General features: G+C 52.1%; 1 protein-coding gene across 4 annotated transcripts in view; it reads left to right on the forward strand.

Annotated features, from left to right (window-relative positions):
* Nucleotides 1-4,785: 4,785 nt before the first annotated feature.
* Nucleotides 4,786-16,938, forward strand: part of ANK1 (ankyrin 1) — a 209,178-nt gene continuing 197,025 nt past the window's right edge. For all 4 annotated transcript variants that reach the window (XM_044225313.1, XM_044225314.1, XM_044225315.1 and 1 more), the window contains exon 1: nucleotides 4,786-4,911. In XM_044225313.1, coding sequence (XP_044081248.1) covers nucleotides 4,786-4,911 — 126 coding nt within the window. The remainder of the gene's footprint in view (nucleotides 4,912-16,938) is intronic.

Raw genomic sequence — 16,938 nt, forward strand, 5'->3', positions numbered from 1 at the left:
TGACCTTTCCTGGCTCAAACTTGAATTGAGCAACTGTGAGGTGTGACACTGTGCTGGACAGTTGGGACCCGTAGCGGGGACAGAGGAGGACAGAGGACAGGTGCTGGTAGACGCTTGTTGGCTCCATCTTTCCTAAAAAGGATGAAGGGTGTAGAGCCTGACTAGGGAGCATCTCCAGGCCTCGGGCTCAGTCTTGGTTATCAGCTCTAACATTGTCATAAAAGCACAGACCGTGGGTCTGTGGGTCTGGCCGTGGGTCTTGGGGAAGGTATTTTCTTCTGTCAGCACCTCAGTACCCTCACCTGTAAAATGTTGACCATCCTGATGGTGCCTAATCCTGAGGATTAAAACCCCAGGATTGCAAAACCCCAGGATTAACCCTGGGAGGGTTAAATATGTCCCAGAGCAATGTCTGGGACGTTCAACGTATTTTAGCTCTTTATATTATTTAGCCCAGGAGGGAGCTTTTATCTTGGGAAGGTTTATTAATTATTAATAATGTTTTTTTTTAAGAACGCAAATCAGTCTAGTTGCATAAACCCATCATAACAGAATGGGGTTGAGGGACCCAGTCGGAAATCTGAGGGCAGAAAGCAAAACTATAAAAATGGATCCCTTTCCCTCTTACTGTTTTAACAGCTAAAGTGAGTCCTAATGGTCACCAGAGAGAAAGAAAGAAAGAAAAGGGGCTTTTAGGGGCTGTCCCGTGCAGGGGTCTCTCACAGCTTCCTACGGCTGCTGTCCCATGCCTCTGAGTGCGTAGCCGGCCCTTGGCCTGAGTGCGCACAGGACTTGGGGGCAAGAAGAAAAGGCAAGAAGAGCCCAAGGAGAGGTCACAGCTCTGACCCATCCACCTGGTCAACAGATGTGTCTGTGGCTGTGGAGGAGGTGGCCCTCGGTGACCACAGAGGGGCTGTCTCTGGATGCCACCCAGAGTGCTGTGGGTTCTGTTTCTACAACCACCAGAGGACTAGACTGGCTCTTTGGTTGGCAGCCTGGGGATATTATTGAATGCACTAACTCACATAATTACTATTAACTTCTGCGCTGCAGGAGAACCCGCTGAGTCACTGGCAAAACCAGTCACTTGATGGTTTCCTTAAAGTCAGTCTTGGGGTTAGGCAACATGCGTCTGAATACGGACTCTGCCCCCTTAGATGTAGGACCTCAGGGAAGTCAGGGGAACATACTCAGCCTCAGTGGCCCCCTCTGGGAAGTAGGAGTAACAAGGCTTTTGTGTTGAGAAATAAATGTTATGTAAATGAGTAGCAGTGCCTAGGACATCTGAACTGTCGGTAAATAGATGATCGTTATTATTATCATCGTCTGGGACGTGAGAAGCCTCTAGAACTCCCTAGATGCCCAACACTGTCTGTCCTATGACCAGGAGGAATTAAGGCCCTCCAGCTGCTCTGATGTCCCCTCCTATGTCCTCATTGGCCCCTGACCTCTCTGCCCCCTCCAGATCAGCCTGTGGGAACACTTGCCTTCAGACAGCACAATCCCATTTTCTCCTTCTCAGTTTGCAATCTTCCTAATATATAATAGGATCCAGGGGAACTGCCCTATGAGGGAGCTCTGACATGGACAGGACTTTCATCTTTCCTCCATGGGGTTTTTGGAAATACAGGGCCAGAGCTGCCACCACTAACGGTGATCTGGGGTAGGGCCTTTTACTCACTGCCCTTGGTTCATTAATGATAACATTGCCCCTCTGTGTCTCAGATTTTTTTTTTTTTAATCTTCAGAAGTTTCCTAAGCGGATTTTGACATATAAGAGAAATCAGCGTGCACTGGTCTCACTGTTATTCTGTGTTGATTCCTTCTAACATGTAGATTGAGCCTCTACTGTGTGCCAGACAGCATGGTGAGCCAAACCAGACACTATGCCTTTCCTTACAGAGTTTAAAGTGTAGTGGGGGAGACGGGCTTGAATCAAAACCATCACACCAATGTAAACGTGTATTCACAGCAGGTGTTCTGAAGGGGGCACAGATGGTGTTATGATGAGATGGTAGAACTAGTCTAGTCGGGGGCTCCAGAAGGACCTCCTGAACAAAGTGAAGATCCCCTTGATGGGGATGAGTGAGTTGGAATGAACCAGATTAGGGCCCCGTTGAGAGGACCGTTAGAATGGGACAGAGCAGTCTCGGCAGGGGCAACAAGGACAGACGCCCCATGGAGGGCCAGCACTGAGCAGTTGAGGCTGGAGCACTGTACCAGGATGCACCTGGGGTGAGACCAGCCAGTGCTGGGAAGAGCCTGATCATTCAGATCCTCATAGGCCAGATAGAAGGTTTTGACCTTTGTTCCAGAAGCCAAAAAGAAGGATGGTAAGCTGAGAAGAGATAATGATCAGATGTGTATTTTGAAAAGATGAGTGTGACTGATTGTGAGGGGTGGATGGACGGGTTGCCAGGCAGGGATGCAGGTGCTGATGAGGAGGAGACCTCCAGTCACAGGTGTGTGGGCCTGGCACTCAGAGGAGAGGTCTGTGCTGGGGCAAGCTGATTATATCCATGGTCATGGGGGGGGGGGCTGGCCTGGGGAAACCATCTAGAGCTGTCCTGTCCAATACAGCAAGCACCAGTCACATGAACCCCTTAGACAACTGAAATGTGCCTGACCTGAATGGAGATGGGCTCTAATATAAAATACTGAATTTCAAAGTATGAAAGAAAGTGAGGTATCTCATTAATAATTTTACATCGTTTGCATGTTGAAATGATAACACTTTGGATACACTGAATAAAATAAATCATTCAAATTAATTTTACCAGTTTCTTTTCACTTTTTAAAATGTGGCTACTTGAAGATTTAAATCACATAGGGGATTGGGATTCGTGGCTCCCATTAAACTTCAGTTGGACAATGCTGATCTAGAGAGAGAGAGGAGAAGAGAGTCCACAACCCAGCCCCGGGGAAGGATAATGGTCAAAGCAAAAGTTCAGCCAGCCCCTTAATTACTGACTCCCATCTAAGAAGGAGCAGCGGGGATGAGAGACGCGGTGGTAGTGTGGGGGGTTGTCGCGAAGGGGTGTGCGGTGGAATAGGGACTTGGAAGGGGAGTGGGAGGCGCAGGGAGGTAAGGTTTCAATAAGGGAAAAAGCATGGAGTCTGGAGAGCAAGTGGGGTGATTTGACCACTCCCCAAGTTTGACCAGCGCAGGGGGGTGTGCAGCTCAGAGCACTTTGAGAGGCACAAAAGAGATTTCCTCTCTCCAAGCTTCCTCTGTGCTTCCTTAAATGTCTGCATCAAGCCCTCAGTTTAGGGCAGAAGGAAACAGACTATTTCATCAAACTTTACCAACTCCTAAATATTATTTTCTAAAATCCACCTTTACTCTTAAGTGGGCCAGGAGCTCCGTCCTACCTGGTGGGAAGGAGTGGGTTGGGGGCCGCGCCAGACTGAAGGGGCAGCGGTTCCCAAGTTGGGACCTCAGTTTTCCCGCCTGTCGCCTGAAGGAGAGGGTAGGTGAGCTTAAGGCCCCTCCTCCTCCCGCAGCCTGCCTTTGCGGCTGCGTGACCCAAACGCCAGGTGTGTGGTTCTTCATAGCTGAACACGGGGAAAGGCGTTGTTGTTAAGAGAGGGTGTGTGTAAGAGTGTTGAGAATTGGGGGGGGGGGGGCGGTTCTTGGTGCAAAAACCTAATTCCACTCCCGTCAAAAGGGAACTCAAGGGAAAACTGCTCACTTCATCTTGGACACGTTTTCAAGCTATAATTGGCAAATATGCAAATGAAAGGCCCTAAGCTCTAAGCGAAAGACGGGGGGCGGGTGGGGGGGGGACGGGCTCTTCCCCGGGGAGCCTTGGCTCCGCGCGCGCCCCTCCGGGGGGGCCCTGGGCGGGAAGACCGCGGGGGCTCGGCGCTGGCTTGTCCCAGGCGGGCCGCGGCCGCCGCGGGGGGGCGCCCCAAGGCCCGGCCCCAGCCCCGCCCTCGCCCCCGCCCCTGCCGCGCGGTCCGGGCCTCCGCGCCCCGCGGTGCTGTGGCTTCCGCCGCCGCCTCCAGGCGCGTTGGTCTGCGGGGTCGCCTGGGCGCGGGGCCCGCCGCCCGCCGCAGCCTCCCCTTGCCCCCTGGCGCGGCGAGGCCGCCCGCAGTAGGGTCCCCCGCGGTGCCCCAGTAGCTCGGGGTAGAGTGGTCGGCTTTGTTCCCTGAGACCCGACGGCACGGGGGCCGGTGCGTCTGGCGGCCGCGGCGGCGGCGGCGGCACTGCAGTGGTGGAAGCCCGGCCCGCCCGCCTGCCTGTAGCCGGCCGCTCGCAATGCACCAGCGCGGGCGCCCAGCGCGCCCAGCCTCGTCGGGCCGGCCGGGCCCCCCGGCTGCGAGAGGCCCCTGCGCCCTCCTGCGTTAACTGCTGGAGTCCGCCTCCTCCCCGGCCCGCTTGCCGCTCGCCGCAGTACCAGCCGCCTCCCCGCCCCCGCCCCCCGCGCCGCCGCCGCCGCCGCGGCCGCCGCCGCGGCCGCCGCAGGAGAGGGAGGGAGGGACGGAGGGAGGGAGGCGGCGGGGCCGAGCCCAGAGCCCGTCCCGGGCGCTGGTGAGCGTGCTTCGGCCGCGGCGGGAGGCGCCATCCGGGGGCCGCCGGGCAGCCGCGGCGCGCCTCTCCCTCCGAGCGTCTCGCAGGCGCCTCCCCCGCCGACCGGGTCGCATCCTTTCCGCGGTGGGTTAAGAAGCTCCCCCCTCCGCGGAGCAGAGACTCATTTTTTTTCCTTCTCGGGAGGGTGTCGCCACCTGGATTACCAAGTGTGAGGGGTCCGGGAGGCGGGGACCGGAGCACCGTGACCCGCCATGGCTCAGGCGGCCAAACAGCTGAAGAAAATCAAAGACATCGAGGCGCAGGCCCTCCAGGAGCAGAAGGAGAAGGAGGAATCCAACAGGAAGCGGAGGAACCGCTCCCGTGACCGAAAGAAGAAGGTAAGAGGGGGGCGGCGGCGACAGCCCGGTGGCAGAAGCGCCCTGGAGGTGGTCGCTGGGGGAAGGGGCTCGGCGGACGTAAGAACGAGATGGGGGCGCGGGGACACGGGCGCCGGCGGAGTTGATGCCGCTCGAGAGTGGAGGGCGCGGAGTGGGGGAGAAGGAGGGAAGAGGCTTCGGTGCCGCGGGGCAGAGGACAGGGCAAGAGGTTGGAAGGGCAGAGCGGGCGGCCAGGAGGCTGAGGGCGCGCTGAAGCCCGCCGGCGCGGCGGCCGCGAGGACCTTTCAGCACCGTGGACAGATACCGGCAAGCCCGCCCGGCTCCGGGAGGAACTTTTCCGGCCTCCCAGCGGCGGGCGAGGGTGACGGGCTGCTCCGCTCGGGCTCGCCGCCTCTCCTGGCTTTGCAAGGAAGCTGGTTTGGGGAACTGTGGCTCTCCGGGCTCCCGAGGCTGCTTGCCCGGCGCCTCCCGCGGTCACCCACGCTCCCACAAGGAGAGCTTCGTTCCCAAGTCTCTGAACCGGGGTGTGGGGCGGGGAGGAGGGTCTCCTGTCCTTCCTCGACCCTGCTCGAGCCCAGGAAGAGTCTTTCCTAACCCTCTGAGTCCAGCGGCAGAAAGGCATGCCCCCGGGGCATTTGGCAGCATCCTCTGTTCAGGTCACTCAAGATGAGCGACTGATGGCCAGGAGGGGAAGTTCCTTTGGAAGCCAGACACGGGTGCTGTCCAGCTTGGCCCAAGGGCCTGGTCAGAGAACAGGTCTGCTTTTTTGTAGAGGAATACCGAGGCAAGGTATTGCCCTGCCCCCACTCCATGACCCAGACCCCTTAGAGCAGCTGTTGGTGTGTTGGGCACTTCCCTTCTGGTCTGGGGTCTCCCTACACCTTACTCAAAGCATCTCTAGAAACACCTTTGGTGAGAAACACCTCTTCGTCTGAATTATCTTTCATTGTAAAGGGAGGGTGCAGTTAATTGGGTAGAGGGCTCCAGCTGAGAGGTGTTTTAGAGGCGCCCCCCCCCCATGGAGGAGGCCAGGAGTACATCGACGCAGTTCTGGGAAGTGGAGGTAGGGCGGAACTCGATCATCAGGAGAGCCATTTTAACCCAAAGAAGTCCATGTGGGGCACAGCCTACAAGCTTACTCACCAGGAAATGGGACCCCTCCTGGTTCTGGGCAGAGGCACTGGTCTTGATTGAGAAGGAAACGTTTTTGGTTTGGGTCCCCCACTCCCCCCACTGAAATTGTCTCACTCTGAGAAAGAAGTTTGGAGCCTTGGTTGACAGCAGAGTGTGGAGAAGACAGCTTGTGGGTCACACTCCACTTAGCAGTTGGTCAGCAGGACCCACATCCAGCCTTTTTCCTAGAGATGAGACACAGGGACAGAGATGTTCTCTGACTGTAGCCGAATTAACCAGCCCACTCTAGGCTTTCCTGCACCCCTTCAAGATCCAGCCCCTCCTCCCTCAAGGGATTTCCATGGTATGTGTGTAAATAGTAGTTTCCCAAAGGCACCACCCCTTTAGAAGGACCAAAAAAGAGGCCTTCCCCAAACCTACGGTGAATCAGAGTTTGGGCTGGTGCCACCGAGAGAATCTCAAGTCCTTCTGCTAGGGTCTGAAATACCAGAGCCCATCCTGTGAGTCAGACAGGGGGAAGTCTGATTATATCTGACAGTGCTCACCCACTTCCTTGGCATGAATGTGAACTTCTTGTTAGAAAAGCGTGCTCTCTATTTCCATTCCTGCCTATTGCTTTAGGAGCCAAGCAGATCCTCTCCCAAACTGCTCACTCAGTGTTTTTATCCCACTTCTTGCTCTGGAGCTTCTTCCTTGATGCTCCTGATACCTTAAATAATTTTTTTGAGCAATAGTCAAAACAGAACTCTTCCTTCTTCTTCTTTGGTTTCTTTCCATCCTACAAAGCTCCCTTTAATATAACTCTCATCCCAACTGCCTATAATACACACGCAGAAGAGTGGCAATCTCAATATTCTTTTTACCTCTTTGGTCTTAATCTTCACATTCTTATGAACTTTATGTCCATTGTGAGTGCTGGGTGAAAAGAGATTTCCCTCCCCCTGAGCGGTGTTATTTTGTTTTCTAGCTGGTTGTAGCATACTGCGTCAGTAAGCGTTCAGAAATCTTCCATACGGATATTCATTATCGTATGCAGTACCCTGGGTGCTAGGACAGATACGATAGTAACAGGGAAATCTTAAGTCGAAGTGAGAGCGGTGACATAAACTCTCAGAGCTGATTCTTGGGGCAAGGAGGTTATGGTATGGAGTGAGGTTCGGGGTGCTTCGTTTCTATTCTGTAATGATTGTGAGATTTCCTAGCTCTGGGCACAGTCTTGAGGGCTGCCTCAGAGACTAGAGTTAAAATTATAGCAAAATGCAAAATCACAAAAAGGTGGAGGGGTCTGGAGGGAAATAGGAGGGAGGTCAGAGCCATGCAGAAAGAGATATTTAGAGGAGGCAGAGGAAGCTGCCGTAGGGGGTGGGGAAGCAGATGGCCAGGGTTGAAGGTTCATATGAGGTGAAGTCTAACCTGGGCCAATGAAGGAACCTTTGAAGGGAAGGATGATTAAAATCAAGCAGGTGGGGACTTTAGCCTTGGTCCCCATAGACTGCGGCTGCCGTGGAACCATCCTTGTCATCAGCACAAAGAAGGAACTTCACGGAGGCAAGCGAACATTTTATTCCAGTGAATTGGTAATTCATAGGAACATAGACCCAAGCCAAGGGCATTCTGAATTTACGGAAAGGAAAGGTGTTTGTTCCGTGGGTAACCTACTTAGCGGGGACTGACTGAGCAGAACCGAATCCCTCCCCGTTTGTAGAAAGAACCGTGGTTGTAACTTCAACACTGGTTGCAGTTTTTATGGTTGATGATATTGTGTGGGCAGGCGCTTGCTAAGGGGTGCTGTGCAGTGGGGGTGGAGGCTGGTGTTGTGACGCACTGACTGACACAGATAGAAACCACCTCAACGCAGGGAACTGAGCTAAAACTCTGGAGCTCTAAAGATGCCTGCATTCTTCTGGGGCTCCATTCAGTTTTCTGTTTGTGGAGCACGCATCCTTGTCAGATGCTGGATGTCAAAGCTGCAGCTTTAAAGAAGGGAAAAAAAAAACAACCCGGAATCCATGACATTTACTGATAAGTCCCCCTGCTTCTGAAGGCTGGGGTGGAAATAAATAAGTGGCCAAGCATGTGTAAAGCAGGCATTTGCATGAAGAACGAAAGCTTTCTCAGGCTGAGGACGCTTTGGGCACAGGAAGATGTGTGCTTTTTATGTTTACCCAGGGCTTGAGATTAGGAGAGGAGGACGGGGCGGTTGGAGAGAAAGTGAGGCCCTGCATGGGAGGAGGGTCAGAATTCAGTAAAGGAGGAGAGGATGAAGGCATGAGCTAGACTGCTAGGGAGAGGAGGGGCTGGCAGCTCAGCCCTGCTTTATGGGGTTCGGTTAATCCTGCTACCTGCTGCACCTGTTAGTACCCTGGGAGGGCATTTACTGAGCTCTCCTCCTTGTGCCTGCTTCTGTCCCCCTGCCTCATCCTCTGCTTTTGGTGAGAGAAGAGATCATGCCCTATTCCTGGCTGTATCCCCAGTACCTGACACATCATAGGTGTGCAGTAAACACATATGGGATGATTGGTTGAATGAGCAGATTAATATATTTGTCCCTGCTTGCTTTGATGTTGTCTTCGTCATCGGCATGGCTTCAGGTGAACAATATACACTTCTAAGGTTTTTTGGGGCATCTGAAGAAAGTCTGGTATTTCTTTCTCTTCTAATCTTTGGCAAAGCTGTAGAGCATCCTCGGTAGGCAGTGGGATGAGCTAATTTCTTGGTGCAGTGAATTCCACCACAGGGCATGCATTTAGTTCTTACAGGATCTCTGCTACACTGAACATCAAGTGGTTTTAGCCATTTGGAACAGCAGTGTTTGCACAGGGCCTCAAGGAGCCAAGAAGAAGAGAGCAGAGATGAAGCCAAGTGAGCCAAGGAGCGGAAAGTAGCCTTCACCGCTCTGCTGTGCAGCAGTGCCCATGGGTCTTTCCAGACTAGGCAGGGTGCCCTGGAGAGCACTCAGCCCCCCTTGCACCATGGGACAAAGCCCCGCTCCTGGACTGTGGACCTGTCCTTGTGTGTGATCCTGTGATTGGACTCGCAGGGGAGACTTGGGCTGACCCCATGAGTCTGGAGTGGTCCAGGCCAGGAAGGTGATGGGGGTAGGGAGGGGGAGAGGTGAGCAAGAGTGGGAGGAAGGGAAGGAAGTGAAGCCGGAGCGTCATGGGGGCCCACGTCTCCTAACTGTAAGGGTCTCAGATGTAAATTTCTGCTGTTGTCTGCCAGTGAGTTTGTCCTTTCCATCTGAGATCTGGAAGACAGGCTGGAAAGAGAATGGGGTTCAGCACTTATCTTTAAATCTAGGTCCTGCTGCCACATTACATCACAAGTATATGTCCCCGTATGAATTGATCTTTGTATATTAAGTCTCTCTTTGGCTTTTGAATAGCATAATCAAGGTGCACTGCTTGTTCATTATTAAAGGTGTTAATTTATTACTTGCAAGGCTTTAAAATACACCACAACTTTGGTAACCCTGTTTTGGCATCTCTTCTTATTTTGGTATCTCAGGACCCTCCAAAAACTGGCCATAGCCTGTCCTTCTGGAGCTCTGGGAGCTACTGTCAGTGGCTGAAGTTGTGTGAACTTTCCCAATCTGCTCTGGGTTCCTCTCCCAACCCAGTGCTTCCCGCCCTGCTGCAGGGACTATGGCACTGGGGGTCGTTCCCCAGCTGCTCCTGTCACCCCCCAACCATTCGCTAGACCAAGAGAGCGGGGTCTTGTGACCACAGACCACAGCTGCACCCTCAATGATGTCCAGCGCTCTGCAGTTTGCACAACTTTTGCTCCTCGCAAGCCACTGCTCAAAGTACGAGGGGCAGCAGCCAAAACTCAGAGCCGGAAGCACACACAGCCTCACGGCGAAGGGGACCATGCCAGGCAGCTCCATGACCTGTCTCTTCCCTTGTTCAGCCTGGCAAACTGCTGGCTCACCAGTTCTGCTTATCTCCTCTTACTACGGCTTTTTCTTAACTCCATTCTGAGGCTCCTTCCTCCTTCTTTCAACAAAAATGAGCAGACACTAGTGAACGGGACCATGTGCCAGGCACTCCCCCTATTTGAGCTCATCCCCATACTTTGCCTCGGTAATGCCCTTGTAGAGGCAGAGCCCTTATCCACGTCTTTCTCCTTTGGTGTCAGAGCCTGTCAGTCCATTCTTCAGGGAACCCTTCCTGAATGTCCCCTCCTCACCTCCATGCCCTGGTTCCTCCTCCGCCCTGTAGACCTTTGTCCTGCGGGGGGTGGGGTGGGGCAGTGCACTCATGTGCGGGCACACGTTCTTGTTTTATCCTTTCTATTAAACTGTAAGCTCCTGGGGTGCCTGGGTGGCTCAGCGGGTTAAAGCCTCTGCCTTCGGCCCAGGTCATGATCCCAGGACCCTGGGATCGAGCCCCACATCAGGCTCTCTGCTCAGTGCAGAGCCTGCTTCTCTCTCTCTCTCTGCCTGCCTCTGTGCCTACTTGTGTTCTCTGTCAAATAAATAAAGTCTTAAAAAAAAAATAAACTGTAAGCTCCTTGAAGCCAAAGCCTGAGTCTTCATACTTACAAATTCAATAAATATTTATGACTTGAATTGATTCAGAAGCTACATGTAACTGATTCAGATTTTCAGATTTTTTTTTCTTGGTCTTTCTATTTGATTTTGGAAGAGTTGGCCCTACAGAATTGGAACCAAGTAAATCTATTTTTTCCCCGAATTATTCTGCCTAAAGCAAAGTTATCAATGTTTCATTTTGGAAAAAAGCAAGTAAGCTTTGCTTGGCTCCATACCTCCATTTCCGGTTCTGGGAAAGCAGCTCAAAATCCTCTCACTCTACAGTGTGGTGGGTTAGGAGTCAGTTCTGGAGGTTCCAGCTACATGTGCGTGAATAAGCCTCTAAATTTCTCTGAGCCTCAGTTTGCTCATCTGCAAAATAGGGATGAGAATCAGATGAGTGTGCTTTGTAAAGTTTAAAACTCCTCTGATATTTAAAAGGCTATCGTTAACAACATAACAATTATTTTCTTTTTTTTAAAAGATTTTATTTATTTATTTGACAGAGAGAGATCACAAGTAGGCAGAGAGGCAGGCAGAGAGAGAGAGAGAGAGGAGGAAGTAGGCTCCCTGCTGAGCAGAGAGCCCAATGTGGGACTCAATCCCAGGACCCTGAGATCATGACCTGAGCTGAAGGCAGCAGCTTAACCCACTGAGCCACCCAGGCACCCCAACATAACAATTATTAATTAAAGTATTCTTTCTAATGAATCCAATGCCAAAGCTCCTGCCTGGCCTTCTAGTCGGGGGTGTGAAAGTTTGATGTGTGCCTGGGAAGGCCAGCATATTATTATTTCAGTGCTGGTAAATGAGAAAAAGTTACTTTAAATCATATCTTCATTTCATTTTCAGGAAAGGAATGGATATACTATTTTGACAAAATTTATCATGGCAGACTTAGCTCCATGGGTCCAGTTTGAAACTTTGAGATGGGCTTTATTAAAGTCCCACATGGCAATGTAACTGTATATCAAATGGGGAACATGACAGTGGTTCCTAAATTATCTGAGACTACCATCACCAGTAGAACCATGGCTGATAAATCCAGGGTGTGTAATATCAAGATAATGGAACACACGGTGTTAGGGGCAGACCAGACTCCTCCAGGGAAACTCTGGGCATCTTCAGAGTGGACACGTAACACCTGCTCCGAGCAAGGGGAATGTGCATTATGGACGCTCAAAGCTAAAGCAAAGGAGATTTAATGGCCAGCCAATTAAAACAACAACAACAACTTGTTTCCTTTGCTCCCAATGTGACTGGCTGGTTGCCTTCAAAGAGCTTTTCTCCGTGTCTTTGATAAGGCCATAATATACTTTCTGCTTCAGTTAGTACATTTCTGTCCATTTCAGAGCATCCTTGACAATTCTATGGCAAAAGCAGGCTGCTTTGTTTATCAAAGGAGGGGTCTGTATTTATCGAGAGCCTGCGTGTCCTACAGGCATTGTCTCCCTGGAGCCTCACATAGTGCAGAGCGGGGCTCCAGCCCAGCCTGGCTTCTGAGCTTTAGTTGTAGACCTCGGCCCAAGGCTGCCTGCTTAGGTATATGACGCCCTCAGGACAGTTAAGGCTGTGTGAGGCACTGAGAAGGGAGACAGTGCTGACCATGTTTCCCCTGCCTTCCCCAGAAGGACTTGCAAATTCATGGGAAAGCTGCCAGAGGAGCGAGTGACCCAGGACAGAACGGAGGCAGGTGATCTGGGTTTAGGACGGGAGCGCTGGTATCTGGATTCCCGCTGGGACATGCATGTCCACAGGCTCCTCTGTAGGTCTCAGGAACAGCCTTGTGACTGTGGGAGTCTTCCCAGCCCCCTGCCCCCCCATTTAAGACAACAGACCAATTGAAAAGAGTGGCTGAAAACCAAATCCTGGTGGTTACCTGCTCTATTTCTGGCTCTTCTGCTTCACAAAATGGCTATTTCCCCTTTATTTTGTGTGTGGGAGATATCTCTGCCTACCACATAGTCAGCTTCTTGTCCATATAATTGTTTAATAATGAGTAGCTACACAGTGCCAGCATTTCTGCCATTATCCTCTGTTCTTTCCTCCTCTCTGAGACTTTTGCTTGTTACGTGGAGGAGTCCCTGGCCCCCCGGGGGGTCTTGGGCCTTCACGTGAACTGCTTGCCCACAGCTGGACTTGGTGTTGGGGAGGCGGGGCCTACTGGGAACGGGAGGGGAGGGGGGGCCCGGCTCTTGCCCGGAGTTCTCCCATCCATCCATTGCTGGATGCCTGGGGTGTCCTCTGCCGCTCCAAAGAAGTCAGGTGGTCTAAGTATGGCCAAGGGAGCAGAGTGCGGTCAGAAAGAAGACAGTCGTGGCAATTAGAAGGCAGCGACTGTTATTAAAGTGGAATTGGGAGAGGAGGGCACAGTGCGAGAGGAAGGACCACAGGGAAAAGGAAAGGGTCTATGAATCCTCCCCTCAGTTCTGAGATTGAAGGACAGCTCCCAAACACCCAGGTCAGACCTATGGGGAAAGAGATGGGTAATGGGGCCAGGGGTCTCTCCACTTTGCTACTATCAGACCAGCTGGGGGAGAGGGCTCATTAACCGCAGACCTGCCCCGTCTCTATCTGCAGAGTCTGACACTGGGTGCGGGTGTAGTCAGGCACCTGCGTGTCCAGCAGAGCAAAGGCTTTCTGGTTTGGTCTATGCAAGCCTCACCCGAGGGGAGCTTGCTGGACACACAGGTGCCTGACCCCAGCCACACCCAGGGTCAGACTCTCATTCTGTGCAGGAACGGGGCAAGTAAAGGGCTGGGTTAAGCACTGTGGTCAGTCCTATGGGAGAAGTAAGCCTGGCCAGGCCCAAAGGAGGGATGGCCTGGGGAGGTGGCCTGGAGGCTTCTAGGGGTCGAGGATGGGTCTTCAGTGGGCCAGCCATTCAGTGGAGGCAAAAGCCTGTGTGGAGGGCAGGCAAGAGGGTTCAGAGGGGGCAGTGGGCTGGGAACTGTGGGCTCAACAGTGGTAACAGAGAAAGCAGGGTGAGGGAGCCCTGGAAGGGGCAGCAGAGAGAGCCGAGGCACAGGTCCAGCCATGTCCAAAGGGCGGAGGCAAACTGAGGGGCTCCAGGCAGAAGTCTGAACAGTTCCTGTGCCACAGAAACTCTATGGTATGTTGAAGGCTAATCCAGCTGAGGGGCAGGCTGATTTGAGCTGGGGCAGCTCCTGGGGATGGAAAGCGTGTGGCAAATTAGCTATTTGGGTGGTAGAAAAAAAACGGTCTTTGTTGTAATAGAGTAGGTACTAGTAGTCAAGGCTGATCTTGACTTATGTTTAACCTATTAGAGTGTGTATATGTGTGTGTGTGCGTGTGTGTATGATTAAATGTTCGAAAGACCTCATTTCTGACTTGGTGTTGGGCTAGTTAGTTGGTGATGCTTTTCATTGAGCTAGGAAAGAGGAGGGAAGAGCTTAGGAAGAAAATGATGCATCCTTTTGGGAGCATGGATTGTCAGGTAGCTTCCTGGAGCTCTCGGTTGAGAGAGGGAGAGAGCTAGTAGAAACGGTTCTTACATATCAGGGAATCTGTTGGGCTGGCAGTGGAAGAGAGAGGTGTCAGGTCTAGTCTATGCGCTCCAGCAAGTCCCTGGAGTGCACATCTTCCGAGTGATTGCTTTAACTAGGGCACATGCACGTGATAAGCCCCACCAGCCTTGTGAAACTAAGAGATCTGACTGGTGGATGCTCTTGCCTGCAGGGAAAGAAAGCCCCTGGGCTTGGTTGCGGAGAGGGGCGCGGGAGGCAGGACTGACTCCTTTCAGTGAAGGACTTCAGCACCATCACCCCTATGGCAAAATGCTATCTATTCACTACACATGATGCTTGAAAGAATTTGTCTTTAAGAATATGTTTCTAATAAAAAAGCAGGAATATGTTTCAGATGTAATGTAATTTAAAATGCAATGTAAATGTAATTAAAAGAAAAGGCAAAGGATGCCCGGCTTGTCAGAAAGGAGAGCCAGCCTTCTCTGCCTCCATGTCTGGAGGTGAAAGCTGGAATTTGTAGATGACGTCACACCCAAGAATTCCAAGGTGGTGTGGTCTAGAGCCAAGTAGGTAACAGAATGTACTGGCTCAAAACGGAGCTGGAGTGTGGTCCCAAAAGTCTGGGCCGTTGGGTCTTGGCATGTGAAGCCATCCCTTGTAAACCAACTTGAAAATGTGTCTGTGTTGGGTCTAATCCTCCATTCGGCAGCCAGAGTGATCTTCCAAAAATGCAAATCAGATTTCGACACTCCCTCCTTTAAATCCTTCCGTGGCTTCCTAATTGCCCTTAGAATATAGTCCAGGCTCATTAATCTGGGCTCCTTGGAACCCCCACCCCTGCCTGCCACCAGTCTAGCCTTAACTGCCTTTCCCATTTCATCTCCTTTCTGCATGCTGCGCTCAGCTGGATTCAGAGCTTCTTCTGGTACTTAGGTTATGTGTGCTTTCTCTGCCTTTAGATCTTGCTGTCTGTTGAGTCTTTTTTTTTTTTTTTTTAAAGTAAGCGCTACACCCAATGTGGGGCTTGAACTCATGACCCCAAGATCAAGAATCACAGGCTCTACCCACTGAGCCAGCCGGGTGCAGAGGCTAGCTGAGTCTTTTGCTTACACACGAATGCCAACTCGTCTGTCAGAATTCAGTGTGAACATTGCCTCCCAACTGCTAGACGAGGTTAGGTTACCCTGCCCCATAGGATTCCAGGATGCTTCCATTGCAAGGTGACTAGAAAATTCGAAGGACTTCAGGACGTGTTGGGGAGTCATGTTTGATTGTGATGTCAATGCAGCAATAAAGAGGTACGAGCTCTGGGGGGACATGGATTCAGATGGTCATGTGTTGGTGTCCTAGCTCTGATGTTTTCGAGCTGGGGACTTTGGGCAAGTTGCTAATTAACCCCTTTGAGTATGCACGTGGGGGTGGGTGGCAGAGAGAACTCTGTCTGCACTTAGGCCACCAAATAGACCAATAAATGAAGATTTTTAAGAATGAGACCACTGGCCTTCTCCTCTTTGACTCTGAGTACAACTTAAAAGGTAAAAGTCTGGGGGCACTGGGGTGGCTCAGTTGGTTTTGGCGTCCGACTCCTGATTTTGGCTCAAGTCGTGATCTGGGGTGGGTAAATCCAGCCCGTGCTGGGCTCTGCTCTCAGCATGCAGCCTGCTTAAGATTCTCTCTCTCCCTCTGCCCCTCCCCCTGTTCTGGTCTCTCTCTCTCTCTCAAATAAATAAATCTTGGGGGGAAAAAAGGGTGAAAGTTCTTAGATGAATTAGAAAAGATGGTGGAGAACCATGAACCTGATCTAAAACTCCAAAGTGAAGAATTGGAAACAGCTCAGATCAGAGAAGCTTCAAAGTCTGGAATGTCCGTGGAGTCGTATTGTGTTTCTGGAGGTTTGAGACTCTCCTCTGGCACAGAGATTTGGCAAATTCCTCTGAATGCCATTGGAAAGAGCTGCTTTGGTCTCAGCCACTCTGGAAACCAGAATGCTGCCCTGTTGGTCTTAGGCTCGGGGGTGCTGGTGGGCAGGGCAGCCCCTTTGCTTGGCTTGCCCTGCCTGGGGATGCCGTGGGCTGGCCCGTGTGTGACCGAGTCAGCCCACGAGCCTCCTCTGCTTGGGGACAGCTGCAGCGCCCATGGAGGGGACCCCGTGCTGGCTACCGATTTTGAGCAATGTGTTCAGGACGAGGTTGCTTTGCAGGCTTCTCAGACGGGCTTCACTACCTGCTTTAGGTAAAGCAAACTGCGATCAAGGTCTTCGAACAGTTTCTTCTACCCTCTTACAGGCGCCTCAGCCCTTTGGCCTCGTTCTTGAGCAGACCTGCGCTGGGGGGACATCTGGACTACAAGCCGTGTGGATGACTCTTGACACTCACTCCACGTGGGCAGCATGCCCGACAGGACCTAGAAAGGGAAAACGTTATGATTCTATCCCAGGGTGAAGCCGTACCATCATCGGTGGGCAGAACATTTAGGATGTTGCCTGTGAATCTGCCTTTCTCTGCCCCCGGCTGCATCTCCGCTGCTCTAGCCCACGTATCATTCCTGCAATAAGGTCCTTTAAGGTTCGCCTTTCCCACCTAGTCTTGACTTTAGAGCCAGAGTCATGCTTTTACAAACACTGTGGGATAGGCGTCCCTTTCCTTCACAAAGACCTTTTGGTATTTCCCGTCCCCTTAGGATAAAGTCAGACTCTGTCCCACAGCTCCTGAGGCTGTTAGTGGTCTGCCTGCCATGGGGCTCTTATCCCTCATCACCCCCCATACGGGGCTCCCAGCCCTGCACCTTCACACGCCGGGTCCACTTTGGAACTCAGCCTATTCCCTACTCTCCCTTAAAGCCTTTGCTTCCTCCAAGCAGCTCTCCCGAATCTGG

The sequence above is a fragment of the Neovison vison genome, chromosome 11, assembly GCF_020171115.1.
Source record: "Neovison vison isolate M4711 chromosome 11, ASM_NN_V1, whole genome shotgun sequence".
NCBI classification, from domain to species: domain Eukaryota; kingdom Metazoa; phylum Chordata; class Mammalia; order Carnivora; family Mustelidae; genus Neogale; species Neogale vison.